This window comes from Fragaria vesca, linkage group LG4, assembly GCF_000184155.1.
Source record: "Fragaria vesca subsp. vesca linkage group LG4, FraVesHawaii_1.0, whole genome shotgun sequence".
NCBI lineage: Eukaryota > Viridiplantae > Streptophyta > Magnoliopsida > Rosales > Rosaceae > Fragaria > Fragaria vesca.
The window spans coordinates 4,997,645-5,020,406 of record NC_020494.1 but is presented as its reverse complement, the minus strand read 5'-3'; the positions used below and the strand labels follow the sequence as shown (position 1 = coordinate 5,020,406).

Sequence of the window (22,762 nt, the reverse complement as noted above, 5' to 3'; positions counted from 1 at the left end):
CTTTGGGGATTACGTTTCCATACCCGTACCCGTACCCGTTAACAATTATGTATTAAATTAAATTTTTTTATTTTAAATACGAAATACAATTATATAAAAGTATGAAATTAAAATCAAATACCAAAATAAATAAGTTTCATACTTCAATCCAATAAAAATAAATATAAGTCTTGGTTAAAACATAACAATACCGGTAAATTTCATTAAGAGAATAAAAATATATAATAAAAAGGAAGGTCCATTAAATGTTTATTAAGAGAATTACAAATTTTTTACATAAATATTTATTTATAAATTATATATAAATATATATAATAATAAATTATATAATTATATATAATAATATTTTCATCCTTAATGGGTGGGGATGGGGACGAATATCAAAATACCATACCCGCCCCGTACCCGATTTAAGAATCCGAATACTAAGGATCCCCATCCCCGTTACCCGTTTATACCCGTATATCTTCCCCGTTAGGGTCGAATACCCGTGGGTACCCTACCCGCTGGGGATTATTGCCATCCCTAGTAACATTTCACCAAAGAAAAAGAATCTGATAAGATGCTACCGTGCATTTGATTGAAATGAAGAACATACATTGTACACCTGATGTACACACACTACTGAAAACAAATTCTCACACATGTAGTACAAACATGCCCAACGCAAGTCTCCCTGGGTTACTAACTACATTAATATACACCACAAAGTAAAACTTGAAATTCCACGTCAAATTTTGAAATACAACCCCCTCCCTGAAAAGAAAGGGAGACGATAAAAGATAGTTGTTCCCATCTAATGTGGGACCGAGACGTCCCTTCTAAAATGACATTCTTAGACCACCCTAGAAGCAGGGACTGCAGTTCCGCCCTTGTGGATTGGATCGACACCGCCGGCAGCTGTAGGGTAGTCGGTGTCACGGTAACCAGGACCATACTTGCTGCTGAAGATACCAGCATGGATTAGCAAGAGATACAAAAGCTGGGTGAATGTCAAGATTATTATGAAAGCCTCCAAAACCCTCAGCCTCCATCCCCTGTATCCTCCAACATTGATTTGCTTGCATGCGAGTCTGTTCGAATCAAAACAACACAAACCATCTGAACAAGTTCACAGTTCAAAAACTGAGAAGTGTTATATGTGAACTTGATTTAGTTGAAGGCTAGCTTATTTTTACCCAAAGGCTAGTGCAGTGAGAGCCCAAGCCACAATTGATGAAGATCCTGCTGCAGCTAGACTGTCACTCCTCCAGGCTCTGAGATGGCCTGCTCCAGCCAACTTCGACGCTACTCCCATCACACCAGCCATTATGGAAAAGATCAGGAAGAACATCGTTGCACCATTTCCTCCAAAACCTGTTCAATATTTCGCTGTCAGCATTTGGCTTCAACAAAACATAAATAGGAAAACCTTGAAGTGAAAATGAGAAAATATATACTCACTCGGGTGGTTGGTCTGGCCATTGATGAACCTGTTAAGGCACCAACTAGCAAACCCTACTACGATCAAGTACATGATCAAGTTGAGAAACAGCAAAGGAGCTGCTATGTTTCTTCCCACCGTCGCCATATCTTTCTTCCTTTCACAAGTTGACAACCAATCGAAACAGCTGAACACTTCTTTTCTTTTCTTACAAATGCTTTTAACAACAAAGACGATGACTGTGTGTTCGAGCTTGGATGATGATCTTCTGGTGAGAGCTAGGAGGTTGGATGAGGATCTTTATAGAACAGCAAGGCAGCTGAGGTGAAAGTGAACGGTGTTAGCTGAAAGATACGTGTTAAGCAGGAGAGTTTTGCATGTGGATCATTGGTTACAGGTGGTAGGACACTTGGCATAGCTTGGTGCTTCTACTTTTTATGAAACCCTCTCGGTGTCTTTGGATACTCTTCTCCCACTCTTGGAGTTTAAACTTTTAAAACAAACGATGCATTATCCACAACCAGATATATAGAAGCTGTAACACGGTAGTCACCTACACTGAAAAGGTTTGTCCAATAATGCAAACTCATTGACGGTGGAGATCAAATGTAGCCAAAATGAATTGGATTAGGATCATTATCATGATGGGTGCTTAAGTTCTCTACTTCTGGTATGTTCTAATCTGTGTACAAAGATTCTAGAACGATCTGTTGCTATTGAATGAGGCATGCTTGTGACATTTATCAACAATATGGCTAAAGAACAACTTTAATTCAGGAGAAACTACATCGAGTCTCGGATATGCAGTATACAAAGAGCTGTTTTAGGTGAGCAGTGGTCCGTATGTTTAACTAGTCTAACTGACATGTTGTTGTAAGTTCAAAACTAACATATCTAAGAATAGAGAGTTTTAACAAAAAAAAAAAAAGATTTTGAAATGAAAAAATTTAGGAGCTTCTTAATCTACTCTACTCAAAAATTGAAGGAGGTGTATTGTATTTGGAAATTGAAGGAGGTGTATTGTATTTGGATTTATAGTATGATTTGTTTAAAAAGTTCATAGACTACCACTATTTCCTTAAAGCCATTGAATTTTCAAAGGGTTTGCCTGATGTGGTTGCCGGTGCCTATCCAAGAACATGTTTCCTTGCAGTCTGGTATGCATTTTTTACAGTGAACACTCCTCTTCTTCCATAGCTCCAAATAATAGTATCTTGCCTTGGATTGCGAGGCAGATGAATGCTCAAAATATGTTCAGCAACATTAGGACCAGAGTTTTTACAGTGGCATGACACCATGTGTGATTATGATGGTCAATAAGATCATTCACTCAGTCACTCTTTCAAAGCTAGATAGTGTGATAATCATCCACCCTTGCTTTGCTGACATTGCCAAGTCGTAGGCATATTCTTGAATCCCGTGCTTTGTCAAACACAAGTTCTCCAATGGAAGAGAAGTTTTCAGGTAACTTGAGCAAGGTACTATACAGTCTATACTGCGCTGCTGCATTTACTCCTTGGGTAAAGCATCTCTTGTTGAAAGTAAACTGGATGGTGGATTGTGGTGAAACATGAAGGATAATTTGTTTAACTTGTCGTCTTGCTCATTTGGGTTACTTTCATGCTTAGATACATATTCTCTTTGCTCCAATTTAGTATGTACAAGACAGTGACCCGCGCGTTGCTGCGGGTTCGGTTAAGTGTGGAAACATGGTAAAGCTGTAATTAAGTTATTTGAGAAGGGTAAAATAGTCTATTTCATAACTCTAAAGAAAAGTAACGAAAAATTGAGTGGCAAACATGTAAAGCTACGAGAGAGAATAAAACGCTCTTTTACTGGGCCGTGACAAAATTGAGATTTTCCATGACAGAAAAGACAAATATGTAATTTCGTGAGAAAGAATAAAACGGTCTTTTATTGGGCTGCGGCAAAGCTGAGATTTTTCATGACAAGAAAGGTAAAATGTAATTTTGCGAAACCCTGTTTTAGTATATAGTATATAAATAATAATCAGATAGTTCTTTGTTATCAAATCAGAGTTCAGATATACACATGTACAACACGATTTCCAGACAACTTGGTGTTCAAATTCAAGTATACGGTCAACAATAACAAGAGAGAGCTCAAGCTTGAGACGTGAGTGTTCCATTTTTCTCCAGGTCACGTAGTCTTGCTCGTTCCATCTTCCGTTTACGCCACTCTTCCAAGGCTGCAGAACATAATACAAATTGGTCAATCTAGTTCATTCCAATAAATAAATTCCGAAGGACTACCACAAAACATTTACTCGAATCATGAGGACAAGGTAATTTTAAAAAACTGTCATATCCATTTCATATACAGACAACAGAAAATCATACAAGAAACAATGAAAACTAAATCCAGCATCAAAAGCAAGCACAATATGAATGAATAGCGTTTTGTGATGCAGCAAATTCTAAATCAAGAAGGAACATTTTATCTGCACTAAGGCAACATACATGATACTTCTTGACAAATACGGGAGATGTCACACATGGTCTGACACATTTAAGGTCAAAATGCATGAGACTGGTTACAATATCATCAATTGTTCTTGGTTCTTCATAGACTTGTATATGCAAAATGTACATCAAAGAAATGCATCATGTATAGGATTTTCAACTCTAAATAGACACAGAGATTTTCAACTCTACAACCTAGAGTCCTAGAGAGACATGGTATGATTGTAATACAAGACAGACATGGAGAAAACCTGTATCCGCAACTAAAACCATGAGCTGGAAACACAAATGCCTGATAGTCCACTACTAGAGTTTAGCTTAGGAACAATTACCAAGTGATCCTAAAAAAGGATAAATAGCTGCTTGACAAATAAAAGCAATTATGTATGGTAGAGAAAGACATGTTCACCTTTCAAGCTGTTAGCATCGTTAGCTGAATGCAGATCCTTCAATCTTTTTGAGAGGTCAACTGCAACTGTTTGCCTTGTCTCTTTCTCTTGGCCTGTTTCTGGTTCTCCAGATGCTTCTCGTTGGATTTCCCTCACCTGACAAGAGAAGAAATTTTGATAAGGAAAAATATCTGTTATGTAAAACAGTTTAAGAAAACCTCAGCTCAGTGGAAATAAAAAATATTTCAGACAAACAGCCAGATGCAGGTTTGGAGAGACGGTATTCTAATCTATAATTAATGAGCCCATGTAGGAAACAATTCAACTCAGGTTTTGCATGGGCACTACCATTTTATTTATGTTAAACAACCAGTAGCAGAAACATTTAACTAGAGTTGTAATTACTGTAGTCCAATAATAACATCCATACTTACCCTTTTCATTAGTTCCAAAGGTTGCATAGCAAGACGGATCTCTTCAGATTCTCTAACATACCTGAGTGTGGCTGCAGTTGGAATATGATTATGACATCAGATAGTTCAATGTACATAAAGAGATTTTTATAAACAGTACATAAGAAATGCAAATAAAGTCAAGAATATCATTATAAATCATGAATTTTTTTGTCTGCAGAGCAGCAGCCTTTTACAGTTTCAAAGTTTCTCCTAGAACTGCAAAGGAATGTGTTAACAATCACCATATTGTACAACGGTTTCTTATAATTAGCTCATTGCAACCATCAACTAAGGTTCCAATTTTTGTACTTCACAAGTTCACAGTGAGAAGGCATCAGAATCTGGTCTAAAGGAATGAAACCTTCCCTCCTGTAAACACCGCAAACCACAACACATCCTAATTTAGCCCCCTCCCCCTCAAAAGGAATGAACCTTCAGCTCAAAACTAAGCATTTCGGTGTTTTTGTAAGCACAGCTCTTTCAAATTTCGCTGTTCTAAAACTGGACCGTGGATCCTAGCCAACCTACATGTATGTTCTATTATCAGCTTATAGGAAGATGGCCTCTCCTATGGAATAATCCGAAATTCATCATTAAACTTTTCCATTCCTCCAACAATAAACTGCCACACTAAAGCACCTGCCCAGCCTGGTGTTTCTTTGCAGATTTGTATATGACACCGTAAATAGTTTTGTAAAATCTATCAAGCTGGTCCACCAAGCCAAATTCCATGAACATGACTGGTTTATTACGTTCTTTCTCACCATCTTCTTTGTCAGAGAGCATCCACTTGGTTACAAATTTCAGGTGGTCCTCCACTTCTAGATCATGAAACCTACCCAAAAACCTACCCAAATTTCAGTAACAAGGCCCTAGTAACCAAATAATGTGTCTCCTTTTTTTTATTTTTTTATCAATGGGCAATATCTAGGTTCAATTTTGATGGAGCAAGTAGTTAAATCCTCATGCTTAAGCCCTTAAGGGAAGGGGAAGACTACTGCTGTTTCGGTAGTCCAGACATTGGACCTAAATGGAAATAGGGACTAGTATATGTAAGAAAACAAACAATCCATATTGGAAGGAAGAGACGAAGGCATATCACGATAAGAAGCTGAACAAACTACTGAAGATGACAATCACCATCCTTGGACATTTACTCAAAGTACATTTAGAGAAACTTTCTGTCTAAACAAAATTAATCTTGGTGTAAGGTGTTCCCTAGGACCTAAACCTCAAAAACAAATGAACTCTTCTCCTAAAAAAACCTACAATGGAATTGGAATATGTGGTGTTGTATTCTGGTTCCCCATGGCTGCTCAACAATCCCAGTTAGGTATTTGATCATTGGATTTAGTTTGATCATCAAGTTTTCAACTTTTGAGCTGTTCTGTATCCAAATTATGAAGAACTTCTAAAAAAAAAAAAAACTTACAAAACTAATGAACTCTTCTCCTATAGAACCTACAATGGAATTAGACTACGTGGTGCTGTATTCTGGTTCCCCAATCAAACCTCATGGCTGTTCAACAATCCCAGTTAGGTATTTGATAAATGGATTTACTTTACTAATCAAGTTTCAACTCATGAGCTGTTCTGTATCCAAATTATGAAGAACTTCACATAAAACTCAAGTATAGGGATGCAATCAATACATTCCGAGACCAGTCAAGAACAAATCATTGACAATTGGGTTCCTCAAGAAAAACCCACAACCCAAAAAAGGTCATAAATTTAGCAAATCCAAATGATGGGTTATCAAGCTATGCAAAGATGGACAATACCCAAATGCCAAATTGTGAAGAAAAAGAGAGAGAAATGGACCTGAAGTGGGTGAGGATTTGGAGCGGGAAGAAGCAGATGAGAGAAAGCCCTGAAGCAAAAGAAGAGCAGTGATGAGGTTCAGCAAGCACATCATTATGGTGGCGCTCCTGAACGACAGTCTGGGCCTCCATTGCTGCTGTCCCTCCATTCCTATTCCTTTGTTGTTTTGGTGATTCATATTTATGGCACAAAGAGTGTGTCAGTGTTTGTTTATATTGTTAGCAGCGAACTAATTAAGACCAACCACTGTGCACGGCATGGCTATGACTTCAAAAGTGTCTGAACTCTTATGACCATACGCTTGATTTTACTCCCAGTTAACAACCTCGGTTATTTACAAGTGTGTGGCTTGCTGCTATGGTGATGTAGGTAACAAACAAACAAAGCTTGACATCTCTTATTTTACTCCACTCGAGTCGAGTTACCTTCTGTTTCGGTGAACAAAAGTTTGGAGAGTGAAATGCTATCCTACATTTCTACATTTGTACATAAGCTTAGTGACTGCAGTTAAAGATTGGGATCGAACTTTAACTCAACCACAAGCATGCACATACCAACTGAATTATCCCACAACTGTGTTCGGTAACTAGTCTACACTCCTACAACAACAGAGCTGCTCCATTTTTCATGGAACTTGATCATATGGCAGTATTTTTGAACATAGTAACATAGAGCTTTACATTTCGGGTAAAGAATTACAAATTAAGTCAAAGTAGAAATAATCTGCAAGTACTGAAGTACCAACTTTTGGTAAACAAAAAAAGAAAAGAAATGCAAGTGTAAGAAAAAAAGCGTGGACGGCAGGATTCGAACCTGCGCGGGCAAAGCCCACATGATTTCTAGTCATGCCCGATAACCACTCCGGCACGTCCACTTCGATGGTTCAGTGTCTTTAAACAATTTATCAATCTCATTTATTTTAAGAAGATACGAGTGTCGACGGATTGGAGCCAAAGTTGTGTTGAACTAGGTTTTCATTATCTGCTTCTCTTCCCCTTACTTTTCACTTCACTCTTCTCAGTTCTCAACCAAACTCTCATCTCATCTTCTTCTGGGTTTACAAGTAAGTGCTCTCATTCTGGGTTTCATTCATTTACTGCTTCTTGTACTGGAAAGAATACCCTTTACCATTTGGATTGCCATAATCGACATGCCCACCACTTGTTTGATCATTTTGATATGTTGGGTTTTGTGTTTTCTGTGTCTACTCTGATAGCTTAACGTTGGATTACTTGAAAAGGTGAATGCTTTGGTTTGGATTATGTTTTTGGTATTGTTCAAGTTTAGATATTTATCATGAATTTACAGTGTGTTTGGATAGGAAAAATATGCAGGAATTGAATTAAAATTCTGATATTCGCTTCAGCCTCCCTCCTCCCATCTCATTTTTGGTCTTTAACTCAGTTCTGCTCTCTCAAGTCTCAACACAAAATTATTGAAGAAGGAAAGGCGCTTTTGGTTTTTGGGTTACAGAGTTAGAGGTATTGTTAAAGATTATGCTTTCTTTCAAAGAGCATATATGTTGTTTGTCTATATATGGATTTGATAGTGCAATGTGCATTGGTTGTAAATTGGATGTTTGCTTCGTAAAGGTTGTGATTTGTGAATATGTGATGGTATTAATTGGATTTGGCTCACTGAATACGTGCTGGTATCAGAAAGATTTGTAAAGGTCATAAAGGTTGTGATTTGTGCTGGTATCAATTGGAATTGTAAAGAGTGAATTGGGTTAAATTGCTATGTGCTGCTATGTGCTAGTTGAACCAATTTAGCCTTTTTACTGTTGTTTTGAACTTCATTACAAGCAATGCTTCCTGCTATGTTTTACACTCATTTTTTTTTAAAGGTCAGGGGTACCAACGTTTCCTGTTATGTGCTAGCTCTTTGTTTTTGAAGCACTGCTATGTGCTAGTTGAACCATATATGATACTCAAATGCATAGCAGATGAGCTGTTTTTGTGACCTTCAGTTACAATTAAAGATTTTGGTTATTTAACAAAAGGCTTACGCCTTACGCCTCAAGGCAAGCGCCTTGGTGAGGCTCTCATGTCATTGCCTCGGCTACGCCTTAGCCTTTTAAAACATTATTGTGTATCAGTATTTGATTTATACCATCACTCTATGAACAACGATGGATCTAGAATCCAACCCAATATCATTCTCTCATTTTGACTACCCATTTGTCTCATATTGAAATTTGCTAACAGGGAATCTTAGGCTCTGAATTATGCTTACAGTTGATGCCATTGTGAATTGGTTATAAACGTCAATGCTCTCATTCATTTCTTTTTCTTTTCTTTCCTGAGCAATGCTTTGCTTTGCTCTGCTCTCATTTTTCAAGCAATAAATAACAAGTTATATACTTTGAGTTTTTGTTTTGATTCATATGTGTGAGAGGACGTTGAATTTGCATCATTGTGATCATTGATCAGATTTCTAATATGTTTGGAAGCTGTTGAGTTTACTTGTTTGAAACAAATCAATGCAAAATAATAAGATTTGTAATTCCGGTCATCAAACCCAAACAAACGAATTCTCAATAACTGGAATTTAATTCCTGGAATCATAATTGATTGTCATTTAAGAATGTCAGTGGAAACTGAAAACTCTCTGTCCAAACACACCCTTAAGATTCAAAATCTTATCTTTCAGGCATTGCTTCATGTTTGCAAAGAGAGGCTCCTGATTGTTTGATATCGGATCCAATCGAGTTTAAGAACATGGCCTCCACAATATTTAGAAGCTTTCAGACCCACCCTTTTGTGTTCCATCCCACCACATTACTCAGAAGAAAGAATGTTCTTTTCTACTGCACAATGAGAAGTGCACAAACCACCCAGGCAGCTACCCAAGAAAAGGTTAATCCCCCACAAGCGAAAGTTTCTAACTTGACCCAGAATAAGACACTTGAGAATGCCTTGAAGGACTACGAAGCAGTCATAGGTATCGAAACCCATGTCCAGCTATCTACTCTTACCAAGGCCTTTTGTAGTTGCCCCTATAATTATGCATCTCAACCAAACACTAGTATTTGCCCCATTTGTATGGGTCTGCCTGGTGCTTTACCGATTCTGAACTTTAAGGTCATTGAGGCTGCTGTGAAAGTTGGACTTGCACTCAATTGCAAATTGGCACTGAACTCGAAGTTTGATAGGAAACAGTACTTCTATGCTGACCTTCCAAAGGGGTACCAAATATCCCAGTTTGATGTTCCAATTGCGACTGGTGGCTACATTGATTTGGATATTCCAGTAGAGTTTGGTGGTGGGCACAGAAAGTTTGGCGTTACAAGAGTTCACATGGAAGAAGATGCAGGGAAGTTAATGCATTCAGATGATGGAAGTTACTCACAGGAAAGTAGCTTTCCCTTCGTACTTTCCATCAACATTATCTTTTTTGTAAAAGTTATCAATGTTTGTTCTTTTCTGCAGGTTGATCTAAATAGAGCGGGTGTACCCTTGCTTGAGATTGTTTCTGAACCTGATATGAGAAATGGTATTGAAGCTGCTGAATATGCTGCCGAAATACAGAGGGTTGTTCGGTATTTGGGAGTGAGTAATGGCAATATGCAAGAAGGTTCACTTCGTTGTGATGTCAATGTTTCTGTCCGACCAATTGGGCAATCACAGTTTGGTACAAAGGCAAGTACCTTTAACTTATTTATTTATTGTGCTAATAAATAAAGTTAAATTATAAAAAGAATATATATAAAGGCATAGACCATAATATCAACTTCAAAACCAATGCATTTTTGGTCCAACAAAAGTCTCAATGTAACTTTAAGAGCCTAAGTCAGTATATGACAATATATAAGTACTTAAATTGTTCATATGAAATTTTGTGAGAGTACATGTTTGGTGTAGTTCAATATCTTTAAGAACGGCAAGGATTTTTTGGTATTTACCGAGTCCTTGATAAGTCTTTTGGTAGTTTACGAGTCCAAGGAGATGTATTTGGAGCCTATAAATATAGTTATTTTCTGTAAACCAAGGCAGATTGGAACACCTGAAAATAGAGGGTTGTTGAAGGCTTGGTGCCTTGGTACACGTCCTTCCAGAAACCATTTTTTCTTCATCTAATACTGTTGTGTATTTTAAACTTTCAACCTTCTAAGTTTACCATGACCATACCCAATCCCGCAGGTGCATTATCATACTCCAACTACTATTACTCTAGAATACATTGTTAAATATTCCATTACGTTAGCTTCTTCTTACCTTTTGAAGAATGATCCAGTGAACAATATTAGGAGATGTAATTTTTGTTACTTTTAGTCCTCAATGTCATCTTCCAGAAAGAAAGCATGTGCCTCATCAAACACAAACATACACACTATAGTACCTGAATGGCAGAATGATATATTAAATACACAAAATTATTGTTCCATATAATTAATAACAGAAAGTTCCATTTAATTAACAACAAAAAATAGGTTATATGTATGCCTTTGTATTGACTGTTAAAGTCACAGCTCTGAAATTAGAAATCCACTAGTCACGACACAAGCACACTGAAAAAGAGGGAAGAGAAAAGAAGTTGCAACATGACGATTGATTTTGTTCCGGTCATCTGATGATATAATACTATCATTTATTGCCTTGGCCTTTGGCGTCTGATGATCTTCTTACATTGGCAGGTGGAGATAAAAAATTTGAATTCTTTTTCAAACATGAGCAGGGCAATTGATTATGAAATTTCGAGGCAGGTGCTTCTTCATAGTCAGGGCCAAGACAAAGAAATTGTACAGGAAACGCGGCTATGGGAGGAAGGCACTCAGGTGATTTTACCTTTTCTTTTCAGTCTCAGCACCTTGTCAAACAAGTATAATATTGTATAGTTGTCATTTCCTTTGTCTGATTACATGCTCCGTTAACACTATTGTAATGTTCAGAAAACAGTTACAATGAGGAAGAAAGAAGGACTATCTGATTACCGATATTTTCCTGAACCAGACCTTCCAGGAGTTTTTCTCACCCAAGAATATGTTGATGGTATACATAACTCTTTGCCTGAACTTCCAGAAATGAAGCGTCGAAGGTATGAAAAGATGGGCCTAAGCATGCAGGACGTTCTTTTCCTTGCTAATGACATGAATGTGAGTCCCCTGGATTCTTCTTCTAAATGCTTGCTCTATCTGGAAGTTGCTAATTGTTCTGTAATTTGCTATCCAAAGAACACAGCAGAAGTTGAAATTTATGACTCAACTGTTGCTTGAAGATTTGACAGAGTAGTTAAGAAATATAGAAAAGATGAATGCATTCTATTCACATGATTGTCACAGACATATTCGATGTAAAATATAGTTTCTGAGGTCAAGTTATTCAATCTGCATATTAAACAAGATTTATGTGTCAGTGAAATAGAAAACTGGACTGGGAGGAAAAAAAAAAAGAAGGAAAGAATAAAACAAAAATATCTATCTTCTTCAATAGTCTGGGCACTTACTACTTAGTATAACATGTGACCAGAAGGTTTTTAGTACTTGATGTTTCCTTAAGTCTTACATCCTCTAATCAGCCATTTATTGTAACCTTTTAAGTACTGCTAGGGATACGTTATCTAAATGGTATATCATCGTACTTGACCTGAAGTGGGACACATGCTTAATGTATACCTTAGGTCGCAGAGTTTTTTGATACTACGATTACAACGGGTGCTGATTCCAAGCTAGCTGCCAACTGGATTATGAGTGATATCGCTGCGTTTATGAAAAATGAAGAGTTGACCATCACTGAGGTCAAGCTTTCCCCCCAAGAGTTGGCTGAGTTAATAGCTTCCATAAAAGATGGGACTATTAGTGGGAAGATAGGGAAACAGGTAATGATTTATTTTGTCATTTTGGGATAACTTTTACAATTTTAGATATATCTAAAATCAATAAATTTGCAGATATTGTTTGAGCTACTAGCAAAAGGTGGTACTGTGAAGGGACTGATAGAAGAAAAAGATTTAGTTCAGGCAAGTTGTTTACTGTATTGCCAGGCTTTTTAGTTCATAGCATAATTCTTTGAAATGGTCAGATGTGTGAATGCTTGATGGATCGATGCTCACAAGGCAGAGCCTGTGGAACCGCTTAATATAGCACACTTCCTATTTTTTTTCTTTGATGTTTTCTGGTTTAAATTCAACATATATGACCACATTTCTCAAAAATAATATTCTAGATTTCTTTAAATATTTGGCAAATTCATTTTTGCTATTGGAAATTTGGAATGTCCCAAGATGTTTTCTAGTTTGAAGTCAAAAGACAATTTTGTTTTGCTTTTTTTTTTCTTTTTTTCTTCCCGCTAGTAGTATGCCCTCTATGTGTTTGGACAGTCAATAGACAGAATCATTAGAAAGGATAGTTATGAACCTTGACATATATATAAATATACATATATATATATATATATATACACACAGAGAGGATGAGAAGCGGACGTCTGCACTCGGCTTAAAGTGCGGACGTCCGTCCGTTCTCCACCCTCCGGTGCCGGCGACGGCGCGCCTCCACCCCAGAAGACTCCAGCAGCGTCCCCGACCACTTTCCCTCCTCGGCGAGTCCGTTTTTTTCCAGTTTCCGGCGAGATTGACTTGTTGTAAGTTTTAGGGTGAGTACTCGGAAAACTGGAAAAGAAATGGACGTCGCCGGGGGAGGGAAAGTGGTTGGGACGGCTGCNGGAGTCTTCTGGGGTGGAGGCGCGCCGTCGCCGGCGCCGGAGGGTGGAGAACGGATGGACGTCCGCACTTTAAGGCCGGTGCGGACGTCCGCTCCACATCCGGCCTGCATATATATATATATATATCTAATTATTTTGAACAACAATATAATGAATGATGTCGCCTTTGAAAAGCTGATCTCTTCTTTTTAAGGACCAAAAGTTTAGTCTGTAGGGAATAGCCTTTTGACCTTTCTCCCCTGCTGCATGAACTCTAATTTCTCTACTTTACATATAAGTTTATAGAATAGAATAGTTCTGTTATATGATGGCAAACATAACTTGTACACTTCTGCAGCCAAGAAAGCAGCCAACATAACTTGTACACTTATGACAAAATAATATGATATTACATAATTTGTTAGAAAATTGATGGTTCTCTAATGGTTTTGGTTGTAACAGATTGTAGATCCCGCTGAGATTGAGAAAATGGTAGAAAAGGTATTATCTGAGAATCCAAAGCAGCTGGACCAATATCGTGGTGGAAAGACTAAGCTGCAAGGTTATTTTGCTGGCCAGGTAAAATTCAATAGATATATTCTTTTGTGATTACAAGGGTAGATCATTTTTATCCCTCCTCCCTAGACTCCCTTTTCCTTTTGGGCTTACGCCTTACGCTAGTAGTAACTTATTTATCTTATTCATTGAGGTGGTTTGAAACTATTTAACTCTGTGCAGATAATGAAACTCTCGAAGGGAAAAGCAAATCCGGGGATTTTAAACAAGATTCTATTAGAGAAATTAAATGCCAAAAGCTGATGTACATGTTATCTGCAAACAATTTGTTTAATTTACATTTACACACAACTGCTGATGATGCTCCAGATATATAATCACCTTCAAGCTCCTAATTTTGGAGTTCATTTTCTTTCTCTAGAGACATTTTCAGCAGACAGGCATACCATGTGAGAGACCGTCAGTTTTGGAAGACAACTTGGTAATGTTCATACTATTGTTTTGGAAGACAACCAGGCATTTGTCATGAAGATCATCAGTGATGCACAGTAATCCATTCATCAAAATATCTAGAATTCTAAGATGAGACCATCTACTCATCGAATCCAGCAGAACTGCTCTAAAAATAAGTATTCTAAACTGAAAACTAACGTGTACATATCTTAATAAGAAAGTTCCTACTTCAGGGACAGATTGGGAACAAAGTTGTACTTGAAAATGCCACCACAGAGAAAATAGTAAATCGAGCTTTCTTCAAACTCTGTAAAATCTGAGGCAGATAATGCTATCGGAGATTGTTTTTGACACCAAATGATAAATCTGTTACCTAAATCCTCCGCTTTCTCCCATCTAGCGAAACCGTAGCCATTTGGTCTAGTCATGAAACTCACCTTATAGACCTCAAAATACAGTTCTAGATCGGAAAAATCATCCGAGCTCCCTACGAAAACCGCTGTCACACGAAAAATCTCACCCAAGGACTCCACTAAACAAGAGCATTCCGCGATGTAATCATCACGAGTCACATATTGATTGCTCGGCCAGCGCTGTGCCAAAATATATACAGTTGTTGTCCGACCATGTTCAGATTTGTCATTTGTCAAAGTCCAAAACATGAACTACATCGTCGCCCAACACTGCAAATAGTTTACCGTCTTGATATGCGATCTCCCGAGAGCTAGGGTGCTGGTGAAGGAGCAAGCTACACCATGCTTTGTCTTCATGCTTAAATGTTGTAAGCTTATTATTATTCATAGTGCGAATCGTCAAGAGAAACTTACTTTGGCGAGATGGCTCCGAGGAAAGGACAACGTTCAATACATGACTACTACATAAGTTGGGAAATTCACCAAGAGCTTGAATATCTGAGAATTGAATGCTTTCGCCCGAAACTGGATTCAGAAGATTGATGATTGAATCCTTGTTCATAATTACCAGCCACCCATGTGATGAGCCTACACAACAGCCTTCAAATAATATGTTCTTGATGGTATAAACCCTTTTCTCTTCGACACTTAAAAACCTGCAACTGTTGTCTTCTTGATTCTTACCAAGCACGAGCCATGGACATTGAGGCAATGGTTTGTAATGAGGTGCGGCGATGTAAGAGTTTGCAGCATACTTCCAAGAAGAACAAACTGCTTTGAAGCGAAGGATGTCAATGGACGCAAACTTTTTCAAGACCAACTCTTGCGATTTCAATTGGGAGCCCGGACCACTTTGATTGGCATTGTTTTCTTCTCTTTTTGGCACAACAGTTCTTATTCCAAAGTGTGTGTGTATATATATATATATATATACAGTATTTTCTCAGGTGCGGACGTCCGCACCAAAGTTTTGGTGCGGATTTCCATTTTTACACCACTTCCCGATCGAATTTCCTCAAACTTTCTTCTAGACATATCTAGATCATCTTGTGTAGATCATCTATACAAAATTTCACCAATATGGTTATCGTTAAGGACGTACGTACGTAGTAACGTAACGTAACGTAACGTAACGTAACGTAACGTAACGTAACGTAACGTAACGTAACGTAACGTAACGTAACGTAACGTAACGTAACGTAACGTAACGTAACGTAACGTAACGTAACGTAACGTAACGTAACGTAACGTAACGTAACGTAACGTAACGTAACGTAACGTAACGTAACGTAACGTAACGTTAACGTTAACGTTAACGTAACGTAACGTAACGTAACGTAACGTAACGTAACGTAACGTAACGTAACGTAACGTAACGTAACGTAACGTAACGTAACGTAACGTAACGTAACGTAACGTAACGTTACGTAGGGTACGAACGTGTTAAGGTTAAGTTTAGTAGGTAGGNGGCGACGAGTAAGTAAGGTTAGTACGTAGACACTTAACTAACCGTAACGAAAGTAAACAAAACTAACGTACGTTACGGTTAAGTAACGGGAAACGGGAAGGTTACGGTTAACTTAAGTTACGGGTAACCGGGAAACCGTTTTAAAACGTTTTTTTAAACCCGTTAAAACCCTTAAACCGTAAAACCCTTACCTTTAACGTACCGGTTACGTTACGTTTAACGTTAGGGTACGGGGAACCCGGACCCGTAACCCGTTTAACGGTTAAGGTTTACCGGGTACGTTACGTTTCGTTTTTACTTTTCGTTTCGTTTTTCGTTCGACCAAACTAACTTTACTTTAACGTTTAAACCTTAACGTAACGGGTTTAGGTTAGGTTAGTTAATTAAGTTAATTTAATTAAGTTTAATTAATTTAATTAACTTAAACGTAATTTACGTTTTACTTACGTACGTGGACGTCGCGCACACAAGAAGTATATATATATATATATATATATATATATATATAATTAGGGTTTCGAGGTGGTGATGAAATCCTAATAAAATACTACTAGCTAAGGCTATGTTTTAAAATGCTACTAGGAATTAATTGTAACACTAGGAATTAATCAATTACAGAAGACTCCCTAACTATGGGGTTATTTTCTTTTTGATACCCGACTATCAAATTTTATCAGTATGCACTTCCTATTTGTTGTCGTTGACATACCTCACCAGTAATTATCTGTTAACTGCTGACGTTGCAACCAAACAAAATTTGGTTGTAATTTTGAAGATGCAGCTAGAAGTGATGAACTTCGTTCTTCTACATCGATCAATCAAGTACAATTTAAAATTTTAATTAGCTGAAAGAACCCTTGATTACATGTTCATTGAAGTTTCATAAGTTTTTGTTTGTGAGCTCATGAAAGATGGGTATACCAAGAGTGTGCTGGGAAGCTAGTTCTTTTTCATAGAGCGGGTTGCAACTTAAAAATCAACTGATTTGGTGTACTCTAAAAACGACTCATCATGACGGTTTAAGGATGTGTTATTTTTTGTACTATTTTTTAGAACTTCATTGATGGATGACCACCTATGATTAAAAAAGAAAAAAAATGTGCTTAATGTTAAAAAGAGAAATTGTAACACCCCAAATAGAAATAGCTAGAGCGTTACGACCCTAAGCTAATAAAAAACTAACATGTCTGAATGGCGTGTTGACAACCCATTAACTTAAAGTCTAAGGCGTTTTGGAATTTTGTTGTTAGAATAATTAAAGTAAAAATGAACATTTATTTCTCGCCAGTATAAATAGAATTTAAAGTAAAGTAGTGGAAGATGGAAAATACAACGGGCCAAAACTTTAAAATCAAGAGACAACACTTAAGTTAACAAGAAACAATATATGCTTAACAAGGTCTCACAATTTCTAATGATCGAAAGAATTAAAATGAACGAGTGCAACACTTTAGGAAATGAAAATCTAGATACGAAGTCACAGCTCACTCCCTCCCTCACTAACCATAAACTTTACTTGTCACATGCAAACACACTATAGTAGGGGTGAGCGTCGTCCTCGCTTGTTCACATATAAGGGTCAGCCTACCGATGCTTGGTTTGAAATCCATAAAACCATATAGTATATATATATATATATCTATAGATTGGTGTGATCACAAGAGTAAAACAGTTTAGAAAACATCAGCACACAAAAACACTTTCGAGAATTTTAGAAAAACATGCAACATGATTTGAAAACATTTGGTCTGAGCGCTCAGAGATAACACATGCCGAAATTTCCATTAATTTCCTATCCTTGTGAGCGGTACCTATGTTCGACTTACAACACGAACTCACAAGAATACCAACTACCTCGTGGCCGAATCCATCAATTAATATCACTTTTTTTCCTTAGAGCCACGATCAGCGAGAGCATCCATTTACTGGCAATTACGTTAGTGTGAGTCATATTAAGAATGTAATATTATAATTATATTGTAGGTTTATACTTACTAATTGTATTCCTTGTAATCTCCTATATATACCTCCATTGTGAAATGAATAAGATATCAGACAATTTATTCTCTCAATCTTATCATATTTGACTTTGTATCAGAGTGGGTCCCTCTCCAGTTGTGTCCAAGTCTAGGATGGGCCAAGTTTAGGTGCCATGCTGCCCAAGCTTAGGTGTCATGCCTTGCCATCGAAAGAAGTCTAATGGGATTGTCACCAAGTGTCTGATGTGGGCCAGGTTGGTCATGTCGATTGGTTAAGACATACATGTGTAGATTGTTATGTTGCATGTGAGGGTTTGTGTTCGAGAGGAGAGGGTGACACAAATTCATGTGTAGACCTTGAGTCAGGTTACACGTGAAAGGGCATGTTGGAGAGGAGAAATCTCACATCAGAAAAGTGACAAATAAAATATAACTTATATGTGAGTGGATCATACCCAATTGTATCGATACCTTTTGTGATTAAAACCTAACACTTTAAAGGTAGTTAAGTTGGGACAATATTAGTATAAGGATGATCCATGAGCCACGCTTGTTGTTGTTTAACATGATATCAGAGCGGGTTACCCACATCCACGTGTGAAGCCCAATGCCCACACAAACTCCACGTCACCCAAAATGTTGTCCACTTGTTAGGCTTGAAAATTCGCTACACGTACGGGGGCGTGTTGAGATATCAATCCCACATCGGGAATATGAAACCTTGCCTGTGGGTTTATAAATATTTAGGTCTCTCCATCCATTGCCTACTGGTTTTGGATGTGAACTGCATATTACTTTATCATGGCATCTAAGTCATATGCATCATTTGTGAATCAAATATCTGTTGTATCCGTACTTAACAAAGTGCATGATGGATTGAGAGATCCAAAGTGGAGGAAGAGATGCATGGAGGCGTTACATCATGATACTGGCAACTTATGCCTCCGCCACATGGCGAGAAGGTTGTAGGTTGTCGTTGGGTGTTTACCATAAACACAATGCAGATGGATAAATGAATCGGTACAAAGAACGCCTTGTTGCAAAGGAGTTTACTCAGACCTATGACATAGACTATGATGAGACATTTGCTCCTTTTGCCAAAATAAATACTACTATTTGGGTTCTGGTTTCCTTTGCTGCTAGTTTAAATTGGATGTCAAGAACGCTTTTCTTCATGGAGAGTTAGCCGAGGAGGTGTACATGAGTCTTTCACCTGGGTATGTCGTTGCTTCTCCTGGTGAGTTAGTATGCAAATTGATGAAGTCTTTGTATTGCCTCAAGTAGTCACCTCATGCTTGGTTTGGGAGGTTTTCGCAGTTCATGTGAAAGATTGGTTACAGACAGAGTAATTCATACCACACCTTGTTTCTCAAGCATTAACAAGGGAAGGTAACAACCTTAATTACTAATGTCGATGATATGGTAATCATTGGCAATGATATTGTTGAGATGGACAAATTGTAGAGACAGCTAGCCTCCGAGTTTGAGATAAAGGACTTGGGTGATCTCAAGTACTTTCTTAGGAATTGAAGTAGCTAGGGGGAGAGAAAGGATCTACTTGTGTCAGAGAAAGTATATTCTTGATCTGTTGACAGAGACAGGTACGTTGGATTGCATACCTATTGACACACCTATTGTTTCGGCGTGATTTCTAAGGGAGAAGAATCACACAGAATGCAGGAAGACACTATCTTCAAGACTTATAACCTGTCAATCATGAGCAAACGACGTTAGAGGGAAGATCAGGTTTGCCGGCCTTCGACCATCTGATGCCTAAGTTAGCTTCCTGAGAATAGAGATAAGGTGTGAATAGGGTGGAAATGAAGGCTTACCCAAATGAGGGGTGGAAACATGTATTTATAGAGAAAGGGTGAATGCACCATGAAAGTACCATTTTGCCCTTATGGGAGAGTGTATTACTATTATGCCCTCAAAGGAGAGTGTAGGTTTCTTGGGCCTAGTTAAGGCCCAAACTCGTTTTATGTGGCAATATGTGTCTTCTTAGGCGAGTAGGACCGATGCTGTCTCTCAAATATGATGTATTAACAAGTCCCCAAGTCCGCGGTCAAGAGACTCTCTTGGGTGGAGACTTTATCTGATAGAGTATCGGGAGTATGAGCCTTACTAGTGGCGACATAACCAGTCCCCAGTCCCCCAAGTCCCCATGCAAGGGAGAGGATGGATCGGCTTCCTCTAAGTGGGGTGTTGTGTGCTGCTATAGCTCTGGCACGTTATGAGAAATCGTGATGTCATGATATCTTGCCCGGAGATACACATGAGTGTGAGACACCGGGATCGTTGCTCCCGTGTAGTGTCTGGAGATTGCAGGGCGATCGGGGGTCGAAGTTTAGGTATCACTCGGTGTCAGGTGTGGGAACTTTGGTGAGTATCTCGCGTGGGTAGCGGGTACCGGCATGTTTGTATGCCTTAGGCGTTTAGTAGCCTTTGATTTGTATTAGCTATATGCTCTAGCTAACTGAGCTATTCCAGCATGTATGTGTTCTAAGGGGAGATTGTGGTACCATATTTTGTGGTTGCCTCTAGGTGAGTGCTAGAGTGCCTACGTACCCGTTTATGGGATCAAACCAAACGTAGTTCCTCATTTCGCGATCGAGGTGTGGCGAGGAGTACCGTTGGGGCATGGCGATGGTGCCGCTGGGCATGGCCAGGGTGCCGTTAAGGCAAGGAGGAAGTGCTGTTGAGGCATGGCGAGAGGTGCCACTAGGGCATAGTGACGGTGCCGATAGGGCATGTAAAGAGCTGTCGAGGAATGGGTGATTATCGCTATGGCATAGCGAGAGCATGCTAGGAAGCATGGCAAAGATGCCGAGAGCACGCTAGGAAGCGTAGCCAAGATGTCGATGGGGTAAGGCGAGTGTTCCCAAAGTGTACCGAGAGCACGCCATGAGGCGTGGTAAGGGTGCCTGATGAGGCAGGGAAAGTTTCGCTGAGTCGTGGTGAGTGTCGTTATGATGAGGGTACCGAGTAGCCATGCCGAGTATCACGAAGACGTGGTAAATGTCGGCATATAAAATTGTTGCCCAAGTCCCCCAGTGCCGGGAGAGATTATGGTGGCTGGGCACTGAAACGAGGATTGATTTGGCATGGGGGATTTCAGATGGCGTGTTCGAGAGGTGAGGATGATGTCATATGTTGGGAAGTGCCTGAAACACTGGTGACTTGTAGGTGTCACGCGTCGGGAAGTGTTTATAGACTCATACCGGGTGGCTGATAGATGATTGATTCCATGTGCCCGGGGAGTGTACATGTTGGCACAGTTGGCTATTTGACACCACGTGCCAGGGAGCGTACGCGCCACAGTTGGTTTATCTATGGTGATATTATGTTGATAGGCGTTTGTACTTGGAGTAACGAGGTGTCGGAACCTCACACCTGGAGAAACGATTTTTATTTTTATTTTTATTATTATTGTTTATTTTTTATTTATTTACCTATTATTATTTTGGTGTGGGAACTCGTGGTTAGATATTCTAGAGAGCAATCATAAAGGGGTTGAGCATAAATGGTGTAGCGAGAGGTGTGGCTATACAGTTTAGCCATTAGGTATAGCCATTAGATGTAGCTATGAGGCGTGACTGTGTGGCGTAACCGTAAACTGTCACCGTGGAGAATGATGGTGGAGTAACCAAAGACCTTAGCGTAACCCTGAGAGCACATAATGTCATGAAGATCAGAAAGCCATAAGAAGCGGCCATGGAGACTATCTATATGTGAGCAACCGACATGTAACCATAGGGAGTAGCGGTGGAGAGATCATAGAGATCATGCTATGTATAGAGAAAAAAAAAGAAAATAAAACAAAAAAGAACTAAAGAGAAACCATGAGGAGACCATGGAGAGACCTGGAGAGTAAAGTCGTCTATCATGGAGGGCGATCTCAGAGAGTGGGTACATGGCGCTGACAAGTGTAACTTTGAGAACATGTCATGACTGTACTGGAGAATGTTGAAATATCATGGTGATACTACATAGATCTGATGGCGTGGTGCCATGAGAAATTTTCATGGCAGGGGTGGTGCCATGAAAGATCATGATGAGGTACGTACCTTTCCTCGAGGTGAGGTTGTTGGACACGCTCGTGGAGTGTGTAGCTTAATTGAGATTGCATGTTTGTATGCTGGCTGTGTACACTCGTGGTGTGTGTAGCCTGAGATTGCACGTTTGAGTGCTGGTTGTTTACACATGTTGTGTGTATAACCTGAGTTTGCATGCTAGGGTGCTGGCTGTGTACACTCGTGGTGTGTGTAGCCGTTTGTGGCATAGTCGAGAGGCCGACATGACTGTGTGCCATGTGGAATGAAGTGTCGAGAGGCCGACATGACTGTGTGCCATGTGGAATGAAGTGTCGATGATGTTTCACTTATGTTTTGTTGGCGTAAGTTGCATGGCTCTCGGCTGGTGGGGTGTCATGCCATGGTCAAGGTTCTTGTTCGAGAGAATAAGACCATAGATATATAACAGGTATATATGGCGTGCAATTATTTGTTGCAAGTGTCATATGGTTTGCAAGTATGTGTGTTTTGCATGTTCATGAAAATATATTTAACATGTGTATGTGATAAAGAGTGTTTGCTAACTCTATGACATGTAATAAGCATGCTCAAAAACATTATGACGCATGAGGCATGTTATTTGTGTGATAATAACTTAATTAGTGTAAAGTAAGACTTGTCTGAAGCCGTGTAGAGCCGTTATGGATA

The 22,762-nt window shown here is 38.9% G+C and overlaps 3 protein-coding genes and 1 non-coding gene across 4 annotated transcripts; 1 reads left to right on the top strand and 3 right to left on the bottom strand.

The window, feature by feature from the left end:
• Positions 1-551: 551 nt before the first annotated feature.
• On the bottom strand, positions 552-1,690 carry LOC101311268. The gene is made up of 3 exons (XM_004296496.1): positions 1,444-1,690; positions 1,179-1,356; positions 552-1,073 (listed from the first exon to the last, which is right to left on the bottom strand). Exons 1-3 carry the CDS (start codon positions 1,568-1,570, stop codon positions 836-838), a joined length of 543 nt encoding a protein of 180 aa, XP_004296544.1. The 5' UTR covers positions 1,571-1,690; the 3' UTR covers positions 552-835.
• A 1,699-nt stretch (positions 1,691-3,389) lies between these two features.
• On the bottom strand, positions 3,390-6,749 carry LOC101310980. The gene is made up of 4 exons (XM_004296495.1): positions 6,572-6,749; positions 4,730-4,800; positions 4,316-4,451; positions 3,390-3,632 (listed from the first exon to the last, which is right to left on the bottom strand). The coding sequence occupies exons 1-4, from the start codon at positions 6,747-6,749 to the stop codon at positions 3,547-3,549; spliced, it is 471 nt and encodes a 156-aa protein (XP_004296543.1). The 3' UTR covers positions 3,390-3,546.
• A 614-nt stretch (positions 6,750-7,363) lies between these two features.
• TRNAS-AGA lies at positions 7,364-7,445 on the bottom strand. The gene has a single exon. It is a non-coding gene; the product is annotated as a tRNA-Ser (tRNA).
• A 438-nt stretch (positions 7,446-7,883) lies between these two features.
• Positions 7,884-15,383, top strand: LOC101310688 (glutamyl-tRNA(Gln) amidotransferase subunit B, chloroplastic/mitochondrial-like). Its single transcript, XM_004296494.1, has 9 exons — positions 7,884-8,052; positions 9,224-9,913; positions 9,977-10,212; positions 11,208-11,348; positions 11,463-11,666; positions 12,191-12,388; positions 12,461-12,529; positions 13,675-13,791; positions 13,951-15,383. Exons 2-9 carry the CDS (start codon positions 9,292-9,294, stop codon positions 14,029-14,031), a joined length of 1,668 nt encoding a protein of 555 aa, XP_004296542.1. The 5' UTR covers positions 7,884-8,052; positions 9,224-9,291; the 3' UTR covers positions 14,032-15,383.
• The last annotated feature ends 7,379 nt before the right edge of the window (positions 15,384-22,762 follow it).